The sequence below is a fragment of the Elgaria multicarinata genome, chromosome 3 (genome assembly GCF_023053635.1).
Source record: "Elgaria multicarinata webbii isolate HBS135686 ecotype San Diego chromosome 3, rElgMul1.1.pri, whole genome shotgun sequence".
NCBI classification, from domain to species: Eukaryota; Metazoa; Chordata; class Lepidosauria; order Squamata; family Anguidae; genus Elgaria; species Elgaria multicarinata.
In genome coordinates, this window is record NC_086173.1 from 160,104,238 (window position 1) to 160,129,754 (window position 25,517).

Sequence of the window (25,517 nt, forward strand, 5' to 3'; positions counted from 1 at the left end):
TCAAAACAGGCAAGGACCCAACCTTACCAGGAAAGGATTTTATTTAGTTATGCAAGGAACAACTCCTGAATCAATTGATGGTTACAACTATGTTAGCTCTTCAACAGCAGAAACTGAATTTTAAAAAAGATTTTATTAAATATGGAAGGCCCTGAAGCACCAGAAGTTGATTCTAAAAGATTCAAGGACCCCCCCTCCTCCAATAAATCTATGTTTTAAGAAAAGCAAACACCTCAAGGCTGTGGGGCACAGCTCTGCCCTTTTCGACTGTTTCTGGTTGTGATCCAGAGGAAGCTTTGGGTCTGAGCTTCTTAGGAGTAGGAAGAACCCCCTGACTGCCCCTCCCACCACTGTCTCCAGTTTCCCCCTGTGTCGTGGTGTTCACCTGCGTTGTGAGGACGGCCTCCTTCTTCTGACCCTGATCTGGGCTGCTACACAGGAGGGGCTTCATATGGTCAACACTGTCGTTCCAGATAGTAGCACAATAATAATAATAATGATTATAATAATAATATAATCTGAAAGATGCAAAACTGATTCCCCCTTTGAAATTCTCCTGCACACAAAAATCAGCTCAAATTATCTTCTACAAGGAGAGAAGAGCCGGTAATGTCACATCCGTCCTCTGACTTTCAGCATCCTGGCAGAACAAGCTGGGTCTTTATTTTGGAGGAGGAGGAGAAGGTGGGGTCTGTTCTTTCTCGCCTGTGCGAGGACTCTGCCCCAGGGACCCTGCCCATCTCCTCTGCAGGGGTGTTGTGAGCAGAGGCTCTTCTGTGAGTTGCTTCCTCTCCCTGCGGCTGCTTGATTTAGTAATGTAGAAAAGGGAATTGCAACAGGTGTCAATTGAAGTGGGTGAAATGCCCTCTTCATCACAACAGTTAAAGCTACACTAGCTATAGTAGAATGGCCAGATACAAAAGAGGGCAGGGCTTCTGCAGCTTTCACTGTGTTGATGAAGAGAGAATTCCACCCTCTTCAATTGACACTTGCTGAAATTCCCTTTTCTACATTACAGTTAAAGATACAGGAGCCCTGTCCTCCTTTTCATACGGTCACCCTACTGAAATGCTACTTTCTTCTCAGCCCACACTAAAACTGAGACTCCAGCAAACATTGGCTCCCATCGGCCAGACTCCACCCTCCACTTCCTCTCCCTCCCAGCTCCCCTCCATGCCTCTACTACAACTCCCAGCATGCAATACACCTACCACAATTCCACAGGAACCCAGGCAGGAGCAAGCCAGGGGAAGCGCAAGGCTAGGCAGCCTCCTCCGCAGGGTTAGTGCTTCGGCTCTGGAGCCGCCCAGGGTGGGACCCAGAAGACTCCCAGGATCAGAACTGGTCCAGTTCACAAGAGCGGCGGAGAGGCGTCACATCCGCCAGCAAAGGGGACCCTCTCCATAGTCCCCCACTGGCCCCCACCGGCTTGGGCTGCTCACCCCCCACCCCACATGGTGCCTGGATGTGAGTATGAATAACTAGGATCGTTTTCCTAAAATATGCCTCCCTTTGCTTCGGGTTGCTTCCATTCCCTTGGTTGCTGAATGAGGTCCTTGTAACGCTGCATGCAGGTGGTGTTTTCTAAAACTATGCAAGCTCTCCAACATCAGAAACTGAATTTTAAAAATGAGTTTTAAATATGCAGGGCCCTGAAGCACCAGCAACTGATTCTCAAATTTGCAAGGGCCCCTTCCTCCAATAAATCTATATTAAAAAACCAAAAAACCTCAAGGCTGTGGGTCACAGCTCTGACCTCTTCGCCCATCTCTGGTTGTGATCCAGAGGAAGCTTTGGGTCTGAGCACCTTAGGATTGGGAGGAACCCCCGGGCTCCCCCCTCCCCCGCTATCTCCAGTTACCCCCATGTCATGGTTGTATATTCGGTCCTTTTTAACCTCAGAACCTACACCAAATGGGTCCGAAACACCCCAGTGGGTAACCAGTGCTGATCCAAACAGACAAACATTTAATCCCAGCCGACAAGCGTCACCGCAGACGTGATTGTAAAGTAGAATCTATTGTAAAAATTGCAAAACCATTGGCATGGTGGTTATATACTATACAATCTCTCTCTGGTTACAAGAAAAGAGAATGAAATGCAAATACAAGATTGTTGCCAAAGCAGGTATTACAAACTTAGCTAATAAGCTTCTAGCATTGTGATGACTCCTCCTTATCCGCTTCTGTTTGTTACTTGTGGTTTAAAGCTAAACTAAAACACTTTCTACTATACTAAAACATAGCCGTTAACCCTCCCTGTTCTTCCTCTTGCACACTGTTTGAATCTAAAAGCTATACTGAAGCATTACTAAATTCCTCTGGGCATGTGAAGAGGAAAAGCAGAAGTCAGAGAACTTCTAAGACTTGGAAATAATTTCAGGTTCCAGCTGCAGAAAATAAGTCCAAGTTCCAGAAGGACAGGTTGCTTACCTGTAACTGTGGTTCTTCGAGTGGTCATCTGTGCAGTCACACATATGGGTTCATCTATCCTTAACGCACATAGTTCACTAGCACGTCTTGCTGACGTGATAGCTACCAAGAAAACCACCTTCAAAGTCAAGAGGCGCAGGTCAGTAGTTGCCAAAGGTTCAAATGGTTTATTTGAGAGTGCATGTAGGACCACTGATAGGCTCCAGGAAGGTGAGAATGTTCTTACTGGTGGATGAAAATTTAGTAACCCTTTCAAAAACCGCTTAACCATAGGATGGGAAAAAACAGTAAGACCGTCCACACGGTCATGAAACATGGATATAGATGCCAAGTACACCTTTAAAGAGCAAGGGGACTGGAGCAGGCAGAAGAAACATCATGGCCTGCTCCTGTTGGACTCTCTCTTTCTCTCTCCTCCCTCCCTCCCTCCTGAACTCCTGTTCCTTGTGTGTCATGTCTTTATTAGATTGTAAGCCTGAGGGCAGGGACTGTCTTTTTTGCGAAGTGTAAGCCGCTCTGAGAGCCTTTTTTGGCTGAGGAGCGGGGTATAAGTATGATAAATAAATAAAATAAATAAATAAAGAGGAAACTTTTAAACCCCTGTCAACCAACATTAATAAAAAGGACAGGATGCGATTAATAGAACAACTTGTAGGTGAAAACTCATGTTCGGACCACTTTCTGTTATAGTTCCGCCTTGTTGACAGTTTTAGTGCTGCATCTAAAACCTTTTGGATCTTAGCAGCCAGGTCTTTATCCTCTACTGGGGAATCAGCCTCCACGCTGTCATGTGAAGGGTGTCGAGGTCCGGATGACATATCCGGCCTTGATCCTGGCACAGGAGGTCTCGCCTCATTGGTAGACGTCGGAAGCGACCCTGTGACCTGTTGAGAAGGGTTGTAAACCAATTCTGTCCGGGCCACCAGGGGGTTAGAATTATGCAGTTCGCATTGTCGTGAATAATCTTGGCAAGGATTCTCGTTATCAGGGGGAGTGGAGGAAACATGTACAAGAGGTGAGTGTTCCATTGTTGGAGAAATACATCTCCCAACAATTTCCTTCCTATTCCTGCTCTGCTGCAAATTTGGTGACACACTGTGTTGTTCTCTGTTGCAAATAGATCTATGTTTGGCTGTCCCCAATGGTGAAACAGTTCCTTGACCACTTGAGGATGAATGCACCATTTGTGGGTTATCGACGAGTGCCTGCTGAGATTGTCTGCCAGCGTGTTGGATAGACCGGCTATGTGAACTGCAGTCAGGAACAGCCGTCGTCGAACACACCATTCCCATATGTGTATGGTGAGTTTTGCTAGAGATAAAGGCTTTGTACCCCCCTGTTTGTTGATGTCAAGAACAACTGTTGTGCTGTCTGACGTCACTTGAATATAGTGGTTGCATATCATGAATTCGAATGCCTTTAGGGCTTTTTGGACTCGAGATAATTGATGTGGTGTTTTCTCTCCTTCACCGACCAAGTGCCTTGTACTCCTAGGGAGTCGAGATGAGCTCCCCATCCTGTCGTCAAAACATTTGTTGTTATTGACTTGGTTGGTATTGAAGGTTGGAAAGGAACGCCTTTCAGCAGATTGTATTGGCTTGTCCACCATTGTAGGGATTTTATTATTGTTGATGGTAAGGGAAGAACAGTGCGTTTGGCATTTTGTAATGGGTTGAATACCCTGGTGAACCAGAGTTACAAGTGTCGCATCTTGAGTTTTGCGAACTAAACAACCGTGGTGGTTGGAGCCATCAACCCTAAAGGTCTTTGGACTGTATATGCGGTAACGGTCTTCTGTTTGGAGAGATTGATCGCTAGCATTTGGATAACAATTGCCCTTTGTATTGGTAGAAACGCTCTGGTGGTCCGAGAATCCCAGATTGCACCTATGAGCTTTATGGTCTTGGTTGGTGTGAGGATAGACTTTTCGATATTTATTAATAGGTCTAGCTCTATCATCGAGTTCCGAACATAGGTTATGTGTTGCTGGAGGGCTTGTTTTAAGTATGCGTCCTTGAGGTCGATGGGGGCAAACCATGATTTCCTTGTGAGAAGTGGTAGGATCGTTGGGAGCGAGACCATACGAAACTTCTTTGGTGTTATAAAGGTATTTACGTTGCATAGATCCAAAGTGGGTCTGATGCCTCCATCGGCTTCCAGGAGAATGAGGTATCTGGAATAAAATCCTTCCATTACTAGATGTTTTGGTACTGATATTATTGCTCCCTTTTTTATGAGTGAGCGGACCCTTTTGCAGGAGCGGTGACGATGGTGTAGTTGATCTCAGGACTCCCAAGGGTGGGAGGGAATCGACTTCTATCTTGTTGTAGCCATGATCTATGGTGGATAGCACCCATTTGTCTGAAGTTATCCGATTCCATGTTGCCCTTGAGGTCGAGAGACGGTCGCCGAGGAGTGTGGTTGTAGTGCGGAAATTACAGTCAAAAACGCCGGGTTTGGGGGTACTCGGGCTTACGATGCTGAAAATTGGGTTTCGCGGATGGAAATTGCTTCTTCCCCTGTCGAGGTTGGAATTGTTGTCTATAGGGTTGTCTTTCCGGCTGGTATCTTGCGGAAGAGTATCCAGGTTGCTTAAACCATCTCCTTGGTCTTAACTGTTGCTGCTGGTGTTGAGATGGGCCTAGTCCCATTTTACGTGCTGTTACTCTAGCCTTTTGAACATTGTCCATGGTTTCGTCGGTTGTGGAGTTAAAGAGGCCAGTACCATCGAAAGGTAGGCTTTCGATTCGTGACCTAGCCTCTTGTGATAGACCGGTAGATCTGAGCCACGCATGTCTTCTTAGTGTGACTGCTCCAATCATCGTCCTTGTGCCACAATCGGCTTGATGCTTAGCTGTGGCTATTTGTTGTCTTGCCATTCTGGTGGCTTCATCATGGAAAACTCTTGCTAGTTCTCTTTGGTCATCCCCTAAGTTGTTACATAAGGACATCACTTTCTCCCACAAAAATAACTGATACCGGGACATCGTAGCCTGGTAATTTGCTATTTTAAGGCTTAGCGCTGCAGTAGAATAAAATTTTCTGCCCATTAAATCGAGGCGTCGACCTTCCCTGTCTACTGGCACTGAATGCAACCTTTGAGATCGACCTTGCGCCGACTCTACAATAATGGAATTCGGCTGAGGATGTGTAAAAAGGAATTCCGCATCCTTATTGAGTACCCTATACATGTTATCCAGCCGTTTTGACGACGGCTGCAACGTCACTGGGTCTTTCCATGATTCTTTTACTGCTCGGGTTAGAGTAGGTAGAAAGGTAAACTGCTTCAAAAACCGGATCGACTAGCCTTTCTAAGGTCTGCCTGGTCTCTATGCCCAGTGCTTGTGCCATTCTCTGAATCAGGTCTGAAAAATGAGCCAGTCCTTCAGACGGCGAAACTAATCCTTGTGCCTCCACCATCGAATCCGGCGATGGGATCGACGGATTTGGTGAGACAACAGAAGCTGAGTCTGAACCATAGTCGTTTGGTTCCTCAGGGGATGACGGTATTCGTACAGTTTGCATATCCGTAACTTGCTCTGCAATGGAGAGTGTCGTTTGTGGATCTTGGCTCGTTGGTACGACTGTCGTAATCGGTATTGGTACTGGTGCCATCTCAGTAACCTGCTCCGGTGCCGATATTGTTGCAGAAGGTGGTTGTCGATATCGAGGAGGTGATGACCTGCTTCTTCGTTGATATCGGTCGCGGTCATCATACCAATCTCTATAATAAGAGCTTGGTCTTGGTGGGAGAGAGTATATTGATCGATCGTCGTATTCTCTTACAGGAGATCTAGATCGGTATCGCCTTGTATCAACATAGCGTTGGTTGTCTCGATATTGATCATCGATCGAGCGAACGGAGTCCGGTGAGCGTCGATATTGTGTTCGACGATCGAGCGGTGTGATCGGTCTTCGATCATCGTACTGCTGAATATGGTCAGGTGGGCTTCCTTGAGGAGAGCCCCTAATTGATCCCCTTGTAGAGCGTGTTGGTTCTCTACTTTGGTGGGATTCGCTCTCTCTGATTTCGCCCTCCGATAGTGATGGAGGCGGCATTGGAGCGATCGTTGATATCAAGGCAGGGACGGGAGTCGAGCCTGTCTCGATTATCGAAGCGGTCAATGTTTGCTTTGATGTTGCGGCCGTCGATGGTCGGGTTTTGTGACGGTTGTGAGTTTTGGCCAACTTAGTTCTTTTTTGTTTCACCACGTCCGTGGACATCGATGTATGTGCCTTTTTCGTTAGCTTTTTTGCTAATGAGGCAGTCAGGGATCGCCCTGGCGTTGCAGGGGTTTCCTGGCGGGGTCTGTCAGCCTGAATCCTCGGTGGCTCGACAGGAGCTGGATGCGCTATTGGCTGTTGGTCCGAAGCCATTGCCGGTTTATCAACCGATGCAAGCGCCCTTTCCCACAGCTCTGCCCGCAATTTATCTGCTCTATGCCGCCTTGTAAGCTTTGAAAAGGCTTGGCAATGGGTACAGGATCCACTTTGTGGCCTTCCCCCAGGCAGATAACACAATGGTTGTGGCCATCCGCTGGAGGTAGTTTCGTACCACAATGGGTAAACTTTTTAAATGGGCCTTGGGGACCATGCGGTCCAGAATTTGATTGAGGAAGGAGAAAGCGAGAATAAGATAGTTGAGGAATAAAGATTTTTTAAAAAAAATTTTAGGATAAAAAGGTAGAATACAGAAGAGGAAGAGAATCTATGAGGAAAAGTAAGTAGAAAAATTAAGGTAAGTCTTAGCTATAGTTGTTATTTGAGGAGCGTTGTTCTCGACGAGGCTGTCTGCAAGACGGTCGAAGAAGAACTGGGGATTCTGGGCGGGAACCCTCCTGCACATGCGCAGTGGAAGGGGGAGGGTTTCCCGCCCAAAATGCCTTTTAGCTATAGAAAATTCCCGAAGCGGGGCTTCGCGCAGGCGCCGAGCCCATATGTGTGATGCACAGAGACCACGAAGAAGAATCTAAACTTTTAGGGAAATATTCTAAGTCCCAAAGTCTATCGGCATAAAGAAATTCATAATTACTCAACGGCATCACTCCAAATGTCCGAGGTGAAGTTGAAAAGCAAATAACCAAATTCCCAAAAATAAAATAATTTTAAAAATTCTGCCTTCCAGCTCTGCTACCTGTGCTTTTATACACTTGTTCTGGCCCTAAGGTGGGGGTCCACGAGTGAGGAGACCACCATCTCCCAATCACCATTGGCACGAACACGTGCTGAGACCACCCATTCACCAATCGGAAGTTAGGTGTCTCCCCCTCCCCAACGTCTCACGTGTTATACTCATGGGGACCTAGGAAACATGGCTGCCATTGGGGCGTCCTATCTTGATTGGCGTATAGGACATCTTCTTTGAGCTCGTGTTCTTCTTCAGACATATTTGGTCATATCCGCCCAAACACCTCCTCCCAAGTGTCACGTTTGCTTAGTATTATGACTTTCCACGCCCAACTTCGAGTGAGGACATTCTCTTATCAGCAGGTGTACAAGATCTCAAAACAGGTTTTCCCCCCTCCTAGTGGACATCTGAGCATGCTCAGCTCTCTCATTCAGCTCACTGTGGCCTTGAACGTGCTCTACGAAGCCGTTTGTAAAAGTCCACTGTGGGTTTCCCCCCCTTTCTTCAAAGACAGTCCTGCAAGTCTTAGCTAGAGTCTTAATTAATGGTATAACATTAATTAGCATGGAATTAACTTCAAGGTTTTCAGATCCATGGCTCAAGGGTCTGGAATATACCTCTGGGGGTATTTCAGATATGAGTCTGGGGTCTTTCAGGGGGACTTGTAAATCTTCCCAAAACCCTCACTCAAGCTACCCCATTCCAGATCAGATCATTGATATTTCACTTGATGTAGCCTTCTTCTTGCAGCATAATTTAACCCTTTTAGCACCAGATTAACAGTGGGGTTCACCTGCATTGTGAGGATGGCCTCCTTCTTCTGACCCTGTTTTGGGCTGCTGTAGACAGGAGGGGCTTCAGATGCTCTGGATGTTTGGGACAGAGCAAAGGGACAGAATGAATGTCTCCCTTTCTGCCTTCTCCCAAAGACCTCCCTGTTCCCAGCTGGGATCTCCTCTCCTGGCAGGAAAGAAAGGGGGAAGGTCCATTCCTTGGGGTGGCCGAAGAAGCAGAGGCATCAGCAGATATGAGCCTGGGCCCGAGGGACCCTTTGGGAGATGGTTCAGTAACCTCCCAGTCGCTGGACTCCTTTTGGGCCGAGCCATGGAGAAGGCAGGGGCCTCAATGGCAGGAAGGGTCTTGGAGGAAACGGTCAGTTTAGATCCCAGATTCCTTCCTGGGTTTGTGATGAAATGAGTCTTGATCAGAAAACCTACGCCAGAAAGACCTCTTGGTTTTCTCAGCAGCGGTAGAAATGGTTAGAAGAACGTAAGAACGTAAGAAGGGGCCTGATTCTGGATCGGACCCAGGGTCCATCTAGTCCACAACCAGGACATGGTGCAACCACACTCTCCCGCCCATGTTCCCCAGCAAAAGGCTTCCTGCCTCTGATCCTGGTGATTGGACTTAGCCTTCAAAACTGGTAGCCCTCGAAAGCCTTCCCCTCCAGGAAATGCTCCAACAGCTTCTTCAGGCCATCCCAGTCGGTGGCCAACACCACATCTTGTGCTGGTGAATTCCAGAGTTTGACTCTGTGCTGTGAGCCGAAGTCCTTCCTTTGATCTGTCCCGAATTTCACACCCATCCCAACTCTCTCTCTCTTTCTGCCTTCTCCCAAAGGCCTCCCTGTTCCCAGCTTGGATCTCTCCTCTCCTCCCACTAGCCACACTCATCACCAGGGCTTTGTTCTTGCTCCTTCCGCAATGAGGCTACAACACACCAGAATGCTCAGGGTTACCCAGAGTTGCTGCATGATGTGCAGACCAGGCCACTATGTCCTAAAAGGCCACCTGTAAACATTAAAAAAAATGAATTTGTGGGCCACACTAGTTTTCAGTTCTCTTGATTATCATCGGCTCCTCTGATAATTGAAATAACCATCTCTTGGGTTTCTTCTTTCAGCTGATGGGAGGCTGCATGAAAGAATTCACAAAGGCATGAAGCCCTATGAATGCTTCGAGTGCGGGAAGAGTTTTAGTCGGAGCTCAAGACTTGATGCCCATCACAGGATCCACACAGGAGAGAAGCCTTATCAATGTTTAGAGTGTGGGAAGAGTTTCAATTTTAGAAATAGCCTTAACAATCATCACAGGATCCACACAGGGGAGAAGCCTTATAAATGCTCAGAGTGTGGGAAGAGTTTCAGTCAGAGTTCAGACCTTAACACTCATCACATGACCCACACAGGGGAGAAGCCCCATAAATGCTTAGAATGTGGGAAGAGTTTCAGTTCTAGAAATAGCCTTAAAAGGCATCACACGATCCACACAGGAGAGAAGTCCTATAAATGCTTAGAGTGTGGGAAGAGTTTCAGTCAGAGTTCAGACCTTAACACTCATCACAGGATCCACACAGGGGAGAAGCCTTATAAATGTTCAGAGTGTGGGAAGAGTTTCAGTCAGAGTTCAGACCTTAACACCCATCACAGGATCCACACAGGGGAGAAGCCTTATAAATGCTCAGAGTGTGGGAAGAGTTTCAGTCAGAGTTCATACCTTAACACTCATCACAGGATCCACACAGGGGAGAAGCCCTATAAATGCTTAGAGTGTGGGAAGAGTTTCAATTCTAGAAATAGCCTTAAAAGGCATCACACGATCCACACAGGAGAGAAGTCCTATAAATGCTTAGAGTGTGGGAAGAGTTTCAGTCAGAGTTCAGACCTTAACACTCATCACAGGATCCACACAGGGGAGAAGCCTTATAAATGCTCAGAGTGTGGGAAGAGTTTCAGTCAGAGTTCAGACCTTAACACCCATCACAGGATCCACACAGGGGAGAAGACTTATAATTGCTCAGAGTGTGGGAAGAGTTTTAGTCGGAGCTCAAGTCTTGATGCCCATCACAGGATCCACACAGGAGAGAAGCCCTATAAATGCTCAGAGTGTGGGAAGAGTTTTAGTCGGAGCTCAAGTCTTGATGCCCATCACAGGATCCACACAGGGGAGAAGCCCTATAAATGCTTAGAGTGTGGGAAGAGTTTCAGTTATAGAAATAGCCTTAAAAGACATCACATGATCCATGCTGGCAAGAAGCCTTATAAATGCTTAGAGTGTGGGAAGAGTTTCAGTTATAGAAACAGCCTTAAAAGACATCACATGATCCATGCAGGGGAGAAGCCTTACAAATGCTTAGAGTGTGGGAAGAGTTTCAGGTACAGCTCAAACCTTAACACCCATCACAGGATCCACACAGGCGAGAAGCCCATAAATGTTTAGAATGCTGAAAGAGCTTCAATGACCATACAACCTTTAGAAGACATCGAAGTAATCACACTGGTGAGAAGCCTTATAAATGCTTAGAGTGCAAGAAGAGCTTCATTCAGCGTAGAAACTTTAAACAGCATCAAAGAATCCACTATAGGGAGAAATCCTTTAAATGAATTTTTTAGCGTACTGGAAGAACTTGCAACATTATAAGTACCTGAAATCACATCAAGGAACAGACACAGGAAGGATTTTTTTTCAATCCCAGCAGTTTCCAGAAAGAAGGAAGATCTTCAAATGGAGGACAGCCATTTCTTTTAAAAGAAGCAAGCCCAGGAGGAAAGACCTTGGAGGGCGATCAGGAGGAGACTGGTGGAGCTGCACCGCAGAGGTGTCTTTTCTCCTGGACAGGCGCGTGCAGTCTGTGCAAGCGAAGCTGCTCTGTTTTGTTACAAGCGGTGGAATCAGTAGCCCCAAAGGCCTCGTCTCTTGGCCCCATCTTGCAAGTTCCTCAGAACGTTGTACGAAATATGCCTGGAAGGGTAGCAAACCCACCCTGCTGATTACCGCAAGAAATATGTGAATGGGCTGAGCCAGAAGCCTTCTCTGATGCTCCTGCCTGATTAGGAAAATGATCAATTGGTTTCCAGGTTTGAGCAGAAGTGGACTCGGTTTCGTCCACACCGCCCACATTGAACGATAAAGAGCTGACTAAAGCACCCTGCCTGGGACAGGGATGGCATGGCCACAGAGGTGCAGGCGCTACGAACCTCAAGGCTGGATGACTGCAATGCGCTCCATCTGGGGCTGCCCTTAAGGCTGCTCCGGACGCTGGAGCCAGTGCAGAACGCAGCAGCTGTCTGGGGCTGCTCCTTTTCGGCATGTGACTCCTTTGCTGAAGGGACTGTATTGGCTCCGTATCGGGTACAGGGCCTGGTTTAAGAGGGTAGCGTACAAAGCCCTAAACAGTTTGGGATCAGGATCCATGAGAAAGCGCCTTCTCTCCTCTCACCCTGCCCCAGGGACTGAGGTCATTGGAGGGTCGTCTCCTGGTGGCTCCACGTGGACCTTTGTCCCGATTGGAGTCCAGCGGGAGAAGAGCCTTCAGTGTGGTGGCCCCTTCCCTTTGGAACTCCCTGCCCCTTGTGGTTAGGCAGGTGGCAACACTAGGCTGCTTCTGCCTCCTCTGAAAAGGACTCTTTTCCAGGAAGCCTTCCTCAACTGACCAGCCACTGTTGATATTGTTTGTTTGTTTTAAATTCAACAAAATTCAATTTTCTGTTTTGTATCTTCTTTCTTTTTACTGTTTTATTCCTATGTGCACCACTCTGGAATTTGTTTTAGATCAATATGGCAAATAAATACATAAAGATTCATATTGTGACTATTCCTATGATAATGCATATAACTTCTGTTGTCTTAAATCTCTTATTGTATTTTAAATCCCTCTATTGCTGCTAGGCTTTTTTCACTCTTTTTCTTTTTGGTTGTAGTTTTCAGCTTTTATATTGCAATTTTAAGCTAGTTCATTTTATATCGGACTGAAGCCTGGAATGGATTCAGAGGCCCACCGGAACCAGAGCCACCAGCCTCTGCTCCCCTGGAATCTCAACATGAAAAAGATGGGTTTTGTTGCCTTTCGTTGCCATCAGTATATGCTGAGTTTTCCTCGTGTGAGTCCTCTGGGGCTTCATCAGTCTAAAACCTGCAAAGAGAGAACTTGAACAAATATGCTTTTAATAAGCATTACATTATGCAAACGTGTCACAGATATCCAATACAAATGAACGCACCAATGAGTCCTTCGAAGTCCAAACAAAACACGGATTTCTTCCTTGCAACTTTTCAGTGGTCCAGTCCCAAAGTGCCTTCCTTTCCTCCAGATGCTGAACATTTCAGCATCTTCTTTTGTAGATTTCTTACCTTTAATTCCCAGGGCCATCTCCATTTCGTAGCTCAACACTGTCGTTCCAGTAGTAGCCCAATTATTATTATTATTATTATTATTATTATTATTATTATTATTATTATAAGAAATACTGAAATATTTGGTTAATCGTGTGCAAAGGGAGAAGAGCCCGTAAGGCCACATCTGTCCTCTGACATTCAGCTTCCTGGCAGAACAAGCTGGGTCTTTATTTTGGGGGAGGAGGTGGGGTGTCTGGTCTTTCTTCCCCGGCTGAGAACTCTGCCCCAGGGACCGTGCCCACCTCCTCTGCAGGGGTGTTGTGATCAGAGGCTCTTCTGTGAGTTGCTTCCTCTCCCTGCAGCTGCTTGAGCTGAAAGGGAAGATGGAGTCGACGTCTGGGAAACTCAGCAGAGGGAGCGACCGAAACCTGGGATGAGGAAGGGCCCTTGGGGAAGGGGGGATGCGAGGAACTGTTGCATTGCAAGCATCTTGAGATGCCAGAGACAGCTTCTGAAATGCTACTTTATTCTCAGCCTGCACTAAAACTGAGACTCCAACCAACACTGGCTCCAATCTTCCCGACTCCACTGTCCTCTTCCTCTCCCTCCCAGCTCCCCTCCCTGCCTCTACTGCAACCCCCAGCATGCAATTCACCTACCACAATTCCACAGGACCCCAGGCAGGAGCAAGCAGGGCCAGCGCTGCTTTAGAGGCAGCTCAGGCGGTGGCCTAGAGCGCCAAAGTAAAGGGGGTGCTGAACGGCACGCCCAGAAGCCACTCCCCCACAGTGGCTCTGAGAGGGCGGCTTCAGGGCTCGCCATTCCAAAGCCGCCTGCCCACCCCCCCAACCCCAGTGTCCTGGCTTCGAAGCCAGGAGCGGCTTCCGGCCGGGTGCTGGCTTCGAAGCCAAGATGCTGGGGGTAGGGGTTGGCTTTGGAAGGGGCCTCAATGCCAGGAAGGGTCTTGGAGGAAACGGTCAGTTTAGATCCTAGATTCCTTCCTGGGTTTGTGATGAAATGAGTCTTGGTCAGAAAACCTACGCCAGAAAGATCTCTTGGTTTTCTCAGCAGCAGTAGAAACGGTTAACCATTAGATCAGAAGAACGTAAGAAGGGGCCTGATTCTGGATCGGACCCAGGGTCCATCTACTCCAGCACTCTGTTCACACAGTGGCCAAAGAGCTGTCTATCAGGGACCCACAACCAGGACATGGTGCAACCACACTCTCCCGCCCATGTTCCCCAGCAAAAGGCTTCCTGCCTCTGATCCTGGAGATTGGACTTAGCCTTCAAAACTGGTAGCCCTCGATAGCCTTCCCCTCCAGGAAATGCTCCAACAGCCTCTTCAGGCCATCCAGTCGGTGGCCAACACCACATCTTGTGCTGTTGAATTCCAGAGTTTGACTCTGTGCTGTGAGCCAAAGTCCTTCCTTTGATCTGTCCTGAATTTCACACCCATCCCACCCATCAGCTCCTTGACAGGACCCCATTTGGGTTCTATTACTGTGGGAGAGGGAGAAAAATGTCTCCCTCTCCACATTCTCCGCCCCGTATCCTTGTAGACCGCCTTGCTCAGCTAGGTTGTGAATTACTTTTCTTTAACCAGACCTCCATTATAAAATGAATGTTGCACTGCTGTCTGGCCTTCACGATGAGTTTATTCAAGCGAAGGGTCAGAAGGAACGTGTATCTCTCTCTCTCTCTCTCTTTCTGCCTTCTCCCAACGGCCTCCCTGTTCCCAGCTTGGATCTCTCCCCTCCTCCCACTAGCCACACTCATTGCCAGGGCTTTGTTCTTGCTCCTTCCGCAATGAGGCTAGAACACACCAGAATGCTCAGGGTTACCCAGAGTTGCTGCATGATGTGCAGACCAGGCCACTATGTCCTAAAAGGCCACCTGTAAACATTAAAAAAAAATGAATTTGTGGGCCACACTAGTTTTCAGTTCTCTTGATTATCACCGGCTCATCTGATAATTGAAATAACCATCTCTTTGGTTTCTTCTTTCAGCTGATGGGAGGCTGCATGAAAGAATTCACAAAGGCATGAAGCCCTATGAACGCTTAGAGTACGGGAAGAGTTTTAGTCGGAGCTCAAGTCTTGATGCCCATCACAGGATCCACACAGGAGAGAAGCCTTATCAATGTTTAGAGTGTGGGAAGAGTTTCAATTTTGGAAATAGCCTTAAAAGACATCACAGGATCCACACTGGTGAGAAGCCCTATAAATGCTTAGAGTGTGGGAAGAGTTTCAGTTACAGCTTAAACCTTGACAGCCATCAAAAGATCCACACAGGGGAGAAGCCTTATAAATGCTCAGAGTGTGGGAAGAGTTTCTGTCAGAGTTCAGGCTTTGAGACCCATCACAGGATCCACACAGGCGAGAAGGCCTATAAATGCTCAGAGTGTGGGAAGAGTTTCAGTCAGAGTTCAGACCTTAACATCCATCACAGGATCTACACAGGCGAGAAGCCTTATAAATGCTTAGAGTGTGGGAAGAGTTTCAATTATAGAAATAGCCTTAAAAGACATCATAGAATCCACACCGGGGAGAAGCCTTATAAATGCTCAGACTGTGGGAAGAGTTTCAGTCAGAGTTCAGACCTTAACAATCATCACAGGATCCACACAGGGGAGAAGCCTTATAAATGCTCAGAGTGTGGGAAGAGTTTTCGTCGGAGCTCAAGTCTTGATGCCCATCACAGGATCCACACAGGAGAGAAGCCCTATAAATGCTTAGAGTGTGGGAAGTGTTTCAGTCAGAGTTCATACCTTAACACTCATCACATGATCCACACAGGGGAGAAGCCCTATAAATGCTTAGAGTGTGGGAAGAGTTTCAGTCAGAGTTCAGACCTTAACACTCATCACAGGATCCACACAGGGGAGAAGCCCTATAAATGCTTAGAATGTGGGAAGAGTTTCAATTCTAGAAATAGCCTTAAAAGGCATCACAGAATCCACACCGGGGAGAAGCCTTATAAATGCTCAGACTGTGGGAAGAGTTTCAGTCAGAGTTCAGACCTTAACAATCATCACAGGATCCACACAGGGGAGAAGCCGTATAAATGCTCAGAGTGTGGGAAGAGTTTTCGTTGGAGCTCAAGTCTTGATGCCCATCACAGGATCCACACAGGAGAGAAGCCCTATAAATGCTTAGAGTGTGGGAAGAGTTTCAGTCAGAGTTCAGACCTTAACACTCATCACAGCATCCACACAGGGGAGAAGCCCCATAAATGCTTAGAGTGTGGGAAGAGTTTCAGTCAGAGTTCAGACCTTAACACTCATCACAGGATCCACACAGGGGAGAAGCCTTATAAATGCTCAGAGTGTGGGAAGAGTTTCAGTCAGAGTTCAGACCTTAACACCCATCACAGGATCCACACAGGCGAGAAGCCTTATAAATGCTTAGAGTGTGGGAAGAGTTTCAGTTATAGAAATAACCTTAAAAGACATCACAGGATCCACACAGGAGAGAACCCTTATAAATGCTTAGAATGTGGGAAGAGTTTCAGGTACAGCACAAACCTTGACACCCATCACAAGATCCACACAGGGGAGAAGCCCATAAATGTTTAGAATGCAGAAAGAGCTTCAATGACCATACAACCTTTAGAAGACATCGAAGTATTCAAACTGGTGAGAAGCCTTATAAATGTTTAGAGTGCAAGAAGAGCTTTATTCACCGTAGAAACTTTAAACAGCATCAAAGAATCCACTATAGGGAGAAATCCTTTAAATGCATTTCTTAGCGTATTGGAAGAACTTCCAACATTGGATATGGCAAATAAATACATAAAGATTCATATTGTGACTATTCCTATGATAATGCATGTAACTTCTGTTGTCTTAAATCTCTTATTGTATTTTAAATCCCTGTATTGCTGCTAGGCTTTTTCTTTCTTTTTCTTTTTGGTTGTAGTTTTCAGCTTTTATATTGCAATTTTAAGCTAGTTCATTTTATATTGGACTGAAGCCTGGATGGATTCAGAGGCCCACCGGAACCAGAGCCACCAGCCTCTGCTCCCCAGGAATCTCAACATGAAAAAGATGGGTTTTGTTGCCTTTCGTTGCCATCCGTATATGCTGAGTTCTCCTCGTGTGAGTCCTCCGGGGCTTCATCAGTCTAAAAGAGAGAAATTTAACATGGTTAAATTATTTCCAATTAGAACAACGGACGAAGAAATGGTTAAAGGATAATGGAGAGTGTAGAGCGACTGTGAAATTTGTGGAGCTGATCTTAAAAAAAGAAAATGAGAAAAGGGAAAATAAATTAATAAAAGGGTTAACGAGTGAAATATATAGAATATTAGTTGAAAAAGGGGAGACAGAAAGTACTGGCAAGATAGTTTGGGAAACTGACTTGAAGGAACAAATAGGGCAACAGAGCTGGGAAGGAATATGCAAACAAAGAGTGTTGAGAAATATGTCTGTGAGGATAAAAGAAAATTATTATAAGATTGTATGGAGGTGGTATCTAACCCCGGTGAGATTAAATGAAATAAATAAGTTGAATTCAGCAAATTGCTGGAGAGGTTGTAAAAAAAAAAAGGAACGTATTTACATATGTGGTGGGAACGTGAATTTGTACAAAAATTATGGAAAATGGTGTTTAATGAGATAAAATAAATTTTAGGAATGGAGATTGATTGAAGAGACACCTATAGTGGCATTGTTATCATTATATGGAGAATTAAATTGTAGTAAAGAGACAAAAGAATTGATAACGAATTTGTGAACAGCAGCAAGATTAATGATATCTAGGAACTGGAAGGTTCAAGGGGAATATCACGTAGAAGATTGGTATAAATATGGGATGTTGCTATTAATGATAAACTAAGATGTAATATAAAAGTTAGACGAGGAATGATAAAAACGAATGATTTTGAGGGAATATGGAAACAGTTCCTAGAATTTGTATTATCTAAGGGGAGTGGGAAAGCACCTCCAGAAGAAGCAATGAGATTTTGGAAACAGGAATAAGATCCCGTGGTGGGGGGTGCATGTTAAGTATGATTATGTTAATAGAATAAGCTAGAAAATATGTTATCAAATGTTAGCTAATGATTTATGTATTATGTAGTATTGTTTTTATTGTATTGATGTATATTGAAGTATTAAATAATATTTTTTTTAAAAAAAGGAAACAATAAAAATATAATAAATAAATAAAAATAAATGAACCCTTAGACTGATAAAAATAGAAGAAAAAGGAGAGGGAGAGGCAGGTAATAAATAAATGTATTATTATTATTATTATTATTATTATTGAAAGTAATAAGTAAATAAATCTAATAAATAAATAATAAAGGAGGTAAAGGAGGAGGAGGAAAAGGAAGTACATTGAAACCATCAATTTAGCCCATATATCACTCTTAACTTTTTCTGTCTCTATGTTAGACACTCAAGAGCCGAAACTTAGAGATAGAACGGTTTTAGTCACGCATGTCCCTTCAGTTTCTGGGTTGATTTGGGTCCTCAGCTGATTTTGCACTAGGAAAGGTGCAATCCCACGCATGTTTAAACCGGGGGGGGGGGGGGGGAGAATCCTACAAATCCCAGCATTCCCCAGACATGTTGTATAGGGAATGCTGGGAGTTGTAGGACTTCTTTCCCTGTCTAAACATGCTTAGAATTCCGCCCTAAGTGGTAAAATCTCAACTTGTCTGCATGGAAGTGAATGGAGCAGAGGTGCACGGTCAGTGTGACGATTCAGACGCAGCCCCATGCATGCTGACATGGAAAGAAGCCCCACTGTGTTCCGTGGGGAGGGGAGACACAACCTGGGAGAGGGGTCAAAGCAAAACAGGCCAGGCCCAAGGCAACCTGGTCAGGGACAAAAATACAAAAATAAAATTCCAGCATACTTTAGCTTCAGGCTCATAATGGCAGCAACTATTATAATTTATAATTTATTTATATAGCACCATCAATGCACATGGTGCTGTACAGAGTAAAACAGTAAATAGCAAGACCCTGCCGCATAGGCTTACATTCTAATAGAATCATAGTAAAGGAATAAGGAGGGGAAGATAATGGAAACAGGCACTGGGTAGGGTAAACAGGCACAGGGTAGGGTAAAACTAACAGTATAACTAACAGTCTAAAGCATTGAAACCTTTTAGAATAGCATGACGTTTGCACAAAAAGGCGGAAAACCACCAAATGATCGTGTGTGGTGAAAAGGGGTGGTGGTGCCAGGAGAAGGGGGCACAGCCATGTGGACAAGGCCAGGGATTGGCTCTCTGGGTTGGCCAGATTCTCTCTACCTGGCCTGAATTTTCCCACCTCTTAAGGTAGTGGGGCCCTTCCTGTTTTGCTGACATTCCCCAAGATGTCTCTGTGACATAGCATCACTCTGGGGCATTGTGGGTATTTCTAAATGGCGTCCCAATGATGTGTGTGTGTGGGAGGGGGCAGATATCATCACAGCTGTGGGCCCTGGCAACTGGCCAAGGATGCCATCGGTTAACACCAGGCCTCCTTCCAGCTTCGGCTCCTGGCCTATTTTGACAGCAGTCTGTGGGTCAAGAGGCCTTGTTAACTTGTCGGAAGCCAGCTTCAGAGGAAAGTAATTTATGTTAAGTATGATTATGTTATTATAATAAGCTAGAATATATGTTATCAAATGTTATCTGATAATTTATGTATTATGTAGTATTGTTTTTATTGTATTGATGTATGTTGAAGTATTAAATATATATATATATAAGAATTGGGTAACATCTTCTCATTGAATCATAGAGTTGGAAGGGGCCTACAAGGTCATCGAGTCCAACCCCCTGCTCAATACAGGAATCAATGAACATGGGGTTCCCAGGTAGTCACCTTTCGAGAAACTGATCAGGCCTAGACCCCGCTTAGTTTCATCGAGGTTGCAGCATCATGCTGCAACCTTGATGAAGTTAGTTTCTCGAAGGGTGACGAAGAGACCTGGGGGTCTCCAATGCTTGCATGTGTTTCCTGACCTTATGCTTGGCCTACACAAGGCATTATTATAGCATGATGAATTATTGAATTGTGAGAAAGAGGAACTCTTCACCGCACCAGAAATTGATTTCTCAAAACAGGCAAGGACCCAACCTTACCAGGAAAGGATTTTATTTAATTATGCAAGGAACAACTCCTCAATCAATTGATGGTTACAATTATGTTAGCTCTTCAACAGCAGAAACTGAATTTTAAAAAAGATTTTATTAAATATGGAAGGCCCTGAAGCACCAGAAGTTGATTCTAAAAGATTCAAGGACCCACCCCCTCCTCCAATAAATCTATGTTTTAAGAAAAGCAAACACCTCAAGGCTGTGGGGCACAGCTCTGCCCTTTTCGACTTTTTCTGCTTGTGATCCAGAGGAAGCTTTGGGTCTGAGCTTCTTAGGAGTAGGAAGAACCCCCTGACTGCCCCTCCCACCACTGTCTCCAGTTTCCCCCTGTGTCGTGGTGTTCACCTGCGTTGTGAGGACGGCCTCCTTCTTCTGACCCTGATTTGGGCTGCTACACAGGAGGGGCTTCATATGGTCAACACTGTCGTTCCAGATAGTAGCCCAGTAATAATAATAATAATAATAATAATAATAATAATAATAATAATAATCTGAAAGATGCAAAACTGATTCCCCATTTGAAATTCTCCTGCACACAAAAATCAGCTCAAATTATCTTCTACAAAGAGAGAAGAGCCCGTAATGTCACATCCGTCCTCTGACTTTCAGCATCCTGGCAGAACAAGCTGGGTCTTTATTTTGGAGGAGGAGGAGGGGTCTGTTCTTTCTCGCCTGTGCGAGGACTCTGCCCCAGGGACCCTGCCCATCTCCTCTGCAGGGATGTTGTGAGCAGAGGCTCTTCTGTGAGTTGCTTCCTCTCCCTGCGGCTGCTTGATTTGATACAGGAGACCGAGACGACGTTGGGGAACACTCAGCAGAGGGACCGACCAAGCCCTGGGATGAGAGGAGCCCTTGGGGAAGGGGGGATGCGAGGAACTGTTGCATTGCAAGCATCTTGAGATGCCACAGACAGCTTCTGAAATGTTTCTTTCTTCTCAGCCCACACTAAAACTGAGACACCAGCAAACACTGGCTCCCATCTGCCAGACTCCACCCTCCACTTCCTCTCCCTCCCAGCTCCCCTCCATGCCTCTACTACAACTCCCAGCATGCAATACACCTACCACAATTCCACAGGAACCCAGGCAGGAGCAAGCCAGGGGAAGCGCAAGGCTAGGCAGCCTCCTCCGCAGGGGTAGTGCTTCCGCTCTGGAGCCTCTACTACAACTCCCAGCATGCAACGTTGTTGTTGTTTATTCGTTCAGTCGTTTCTGACTTCGTGACTTCATGGACCAGCCCACGCCAGAGCTTTCTGTCAGCTGTCGCCACCCCTAGCTCCCCCAATTCCACAGGAACTCAGGCAGGAGCAAGCCAGGGGAAGCGCAAGGCCAGGCAGCCTCCTCCGCAGGGTTAGTGCTTCGGCTCTGGAGCCGCCCAGGGTGGGACCCAGAAGACTCCCAGGATCAGAACTGGACCGGTTCACAAGAGCGGCGGAGAGGCGTCATATCCGTGAGCAAAGGGGACCGTCTCCATAGTCCCCCACCGGCCCCCACCGGCTTGGGCTGCTCACCCCCCTCCCCACGTGGTGCCTGCATGTGAGTATGAATAACTAGGATCGTTTTCCTAAAATATGCCTCCCTTTGCTTCCATTCCCTTGGTTGCTGAATGAGGTCCTTGTAACGCTGCATGCAGGCGGTGTTTTCTAAAACTATGCAGCTCTCCAACATCAGAAACTGAATTTTAAAAATGAGTTTTAAATATGCAGGGCCCTGAAGCACCAGAAACTGATTCTAAAATTTGCAAGGGCCCCTTCCTCCAAAAAATCTATATTAAAAAACCAAAAAACCTCAAGGCTGTGGGTCACAGCTCTGTCCTCTTCGCCCTTCTCTGGTTGTGATCCAGAGGAAGCTTTGGGTCTGAGCACCTTAGGATTGGGAGGAACCCCCGGGCTCCCCCCTCCCCTGCTATCTCCAGTTACCCCCCGTGTCATGGTTGTATATTCGGTCCTTTTTAACCTCAGAACCTACACCAAATGGGTCCGAAACACCCCAGTGGGTAACCAGTGCTGATCCAAACAGACAAACATTTAATCCCAGCCGACAAGCGTCACCGCAGACGTGATTGTAAAGTAGAATCTATTGTAAAACTTGCAAAACCATTGGCATGGTGGTTATATACTATACAATCTCTCTCTCTGGTTACAAGAAAAGAGAATGAAATGCAAATACAAGATTGTTGCCAAAGCAGGTATTACAAACTTAGCTAATAAGCTTCTAGCATTGTGATGACTCCTCCTTATCCGCTTCTGTTTGTTACTTGTGGTTTCAAGCTAAACTAAAACACCTTCTACTATACTAAAGCATAGCCGTTAACCCTCCCTGTTCTTCCTCTTGCACACTATTTGAATCTAAAAGCTATACTGAAGCATTACTAAATTCCTCTGGGCATGTGAAAAGGAAAAGCAGAAGTCAGAGAACTTCTAAGACTTGGAAATAATTTCAAGTTCCAGCTGCAGAAAATAAGTCCAAGTCCCAGAATCTAAACTTCCAGGGAAATATTCCAAGTCCCAAAGTCTATTGGCATAAAGAAATTCATAATTACTCAACTGCATCACTCCAAATGTCCAAGGTGAAGTTGAAAAGCAAATAACCGCCCAGAGAGCTCCGGCTATTGGGCGGTATAGAAATGTAATAAATAAATAAACCAAATTCCAAAAAAAAATAAAAATAAAATAAAATAAAAAACTCTGCCTTCCAGCTCTGCTACCTGTGCTTTTATACACTTGTTCTGGCCCTAAGGTGGGGGTCCACGAGTGAGGAGACCACCATCTCCCAATCACAATTGGCACGAACACGTGCTGAGACCACCCATTCACCAATCGGAAGTTAGGTGTCTCCCCCTCCCCAATGTCTCACGTGTTATACTCATGGGGACCTCGGAAACATGGCTGCCATTGGGGCGTCGTATCTTGACTGGCGTATAGCACATCTTCTTTGAGCTCATGTTCTTCTTCAGACATATTTGGTCATATCCGCCCAAACACCTCCTCCCAAGTGTCACATTTGCTTAGTATTATGACTTTCCACGTCCAACTTCGAGTGAGGACCTTCTCTTATCAGCAGGTGCACAAGATCTCGAAACAGGTTTTTCCCCCTCCTTGTGGACATCTGAGCATGCTCAGCTCTCTCATTCAGCTCACTGTGGCCTTGAACGTGCTCTACGAAACTGTTTGTAAAAGTCCACTGTGGGTTTCCCCCCCTTTCTTCAAAGACAGTCCTGCAAGTCTTAGCTAGAGTCTTAATTAATGGTATAACATTAATTAGCATGGAATTAACTTCAAGGTTTTCAGATCCGTGGCTCAAGGGTCTGGAATATACCTCTGGGGGTATTTCAGATATGAGTCTGGGGTCTTTCAGGGGGACTTGTAAATCTTCCCAAAACCCTCACTCAAGCTACCCCATTCCAGATCAGATCATCAATATTTCACTTGATGTAGCCTTCTTCTTGCAGCATAATTTAACCCTTTTAACACCAGATTAACAGTGGTGTTCACCTGCATTGTGAGGGTGGCCTCCTTCTTCTGACCCTGTTTTGGGCTGCTGTAGACAGGAGGGGCTTCAGATGCTCTGGATGTTTGGGACAGAGCAAAGGGACAGAATGAACGTCTCCCTTTCTGCCTTCTCCCAAAGACCTCCCTGTTCCCAGCTGGGATCTCCTCTCCTGGCAGGAAAGAAAGGGGGAAGGTCCATTCCTTGTTTGGCCGAAGAAGCAGAGGCATCAGCAGATATGAGCCTGGGACCGAGGGACCCTTTGGGACGTGGTTCAGTAACCTCCCAGTCGCTGGACTCCTTTTGGGCCGAGCCATGGAGAAGGCAGGGGCCTCAACGCCAGGAAGGGTCTTGGAGGAAACGGTCAGTTTACATCCCAGATTCCTTCCTGGGTTTGTGATGAAATGAGTCTTGGTCGGAAAACCTACGCCAGAAAGACCTCTTGGTTTTCTCAGCAGCGGTAGAAATGGTTAGAAGAACGTAAGAAGGGGCCTGATTCTGGATCGGACCCAGGGTCCATCTAGTCCAGCACTCTGTTCACACAGTGGCCAAAGAGCTGTCGATCAGGGACACACAACCAGGACATGGTGCAACAGCACCCTCCCGCCCATGTTCCCCAGCAACTGGTTTCAAAAGGCTTCCTGCCTCTGACCCTGGTGATTGGACTTAGCCTTCAAAACTGGTAGCCCTCGATAGCCTTCCCCTCCAGGAAATGCTCCAACAGCCTCTTCAGGCCATCCCAGTCGGTGGCCAACACCACATCTTGTGCTGGTGAATTCCAGAGTTTGACTCTGTGCTGTGAGCCGAAGTCCTTCCTTTGAACTGTCCTGAATTTCACACCCATCCCACCCATCAGCTCCTTGACAGGACCCCATTTGGGTTCTATTACGGTGGGAGAGGGAGAAAAATGTCTCCCTCTCCACATTCTCCACCCCGTATCCTTGTAGACCGCCTTGCTCAGCTAGGTTGTGAATTACTTTTCTTTAACCAGACCTCCATTATAAAATGAATGTTGCACTGCTGTCTGGCCTTCACGATGAGTTTATTCAAGCGAAGGGTCAGAAGTGTTAGATCAATGTTCTTTTCACCCAAGGACGAAATCCAAACAGCCCTTAAGCACGACTCCACCATTCCAGCGACAGAGGGTTCAAAAGCGCTTTATTGATTAGTAATCAAGGCCTGGTCTCTTCAAAGGGAGCAATCAGACAAAAGACATAGGGAACATGGTACAGTATTTGAGCTTTCAAGGGGCAGGGCCCAGTAGCAGCATTAACCAATCAGAACATAACACTGGGGCATAGCTAATTATGTTAAACAGTTCTGTAAACAATACCTTTGGCCTGACAGTGAATTACAGAGAGTTAACTTTGACACAACAGCACTTGGAATAAAACTGGAGCTAGGGTTCTTGTTTATGTTTAGATAAGAAAGAGACATGAAGACACCCTTGAAGACGCCCTGGTACGTGACATTTCGCCTGGTGTATAATGGATACTATACAGCTTCTTTTAGAAAATGGAGGTGGTTATGCTAACGTTTCCCCCCTTAAAGCAATACAAAACTTAAGCTTGCTAGCTTCTTTTAGATCATCTGTGGCTAAGGCTTCACAATGCAAATACATTTGCTGGTGGATTACAGATTTTGCAAGATTTTTCACAAAAGACAAAATACAGGGAAGGCAAAAAGCAAGGATAAACAAAATCATTACAATGGAACAAAATACAATGCAAGAAATCCCTCTTTTAACTACTCCATATTGGATAATTAACTAGTGAGCCATCTAAATAGATCATCAGTGGGTGGTTCAACTGCTTAATGAGGAAGGCAAATTGATAACAGACGATAAAGAAAAGGCTGAAGTGCTCAATTCCTACTTTGCCTCGGTCTTCTCCTAAAAGCGGGTCTATGACCCCCCCCCCTGGAAAAAGTGAAGCAGAAGTTGAGGGGGCAGGACTGCAGTTTGAGGTTGATAAAGAAATGGTCAAGGAACACCTAATTTCCTTGAATGAGTTTAAATCTCCAGGGCCCGATGAACTGTATCTAAGAGTAATGAAGGAGCTAGCAGAAGAACTCTCAGAACCCTTGTCTATTATCTTTGCAAAATCATGGAAGACAGGTGAGGTGCCGGACGACTGGAGGAGGGCTAACGTTGTCCCTAACTTCAAAAAGGGCAAAAAGGAGGAACCTGGGAACTACAGACCAGTCAGTCTGACATCCATCCCTGGGAAAATTCTGGAGCAGACTATAAAGAAGTC

The 25,517-nt window shown here is 45.9% G+C and overlaps 1 protein-coding gene across 1 annotated transcript in view; it reads left to right on the top strand.

Moving 5' to 3' along the window:
* Positions 1 to 25,517, top strand: part of LOC134396123 (uncharacterized) — a 176,166-nt gene that overhangs the window by 71,841 nt on the left and 78,808 nt on the right. Inside the window, 2 exon segments of the mRNA XM_063122484.1 lie at positions 9,496 to 10,790; positions 14,751 to 16,186. Coding sequence (XP_062978554.1) covers positions 9,496 to 10,790; positions 14,751 to 16,186 — 2,731 coding nt within the window.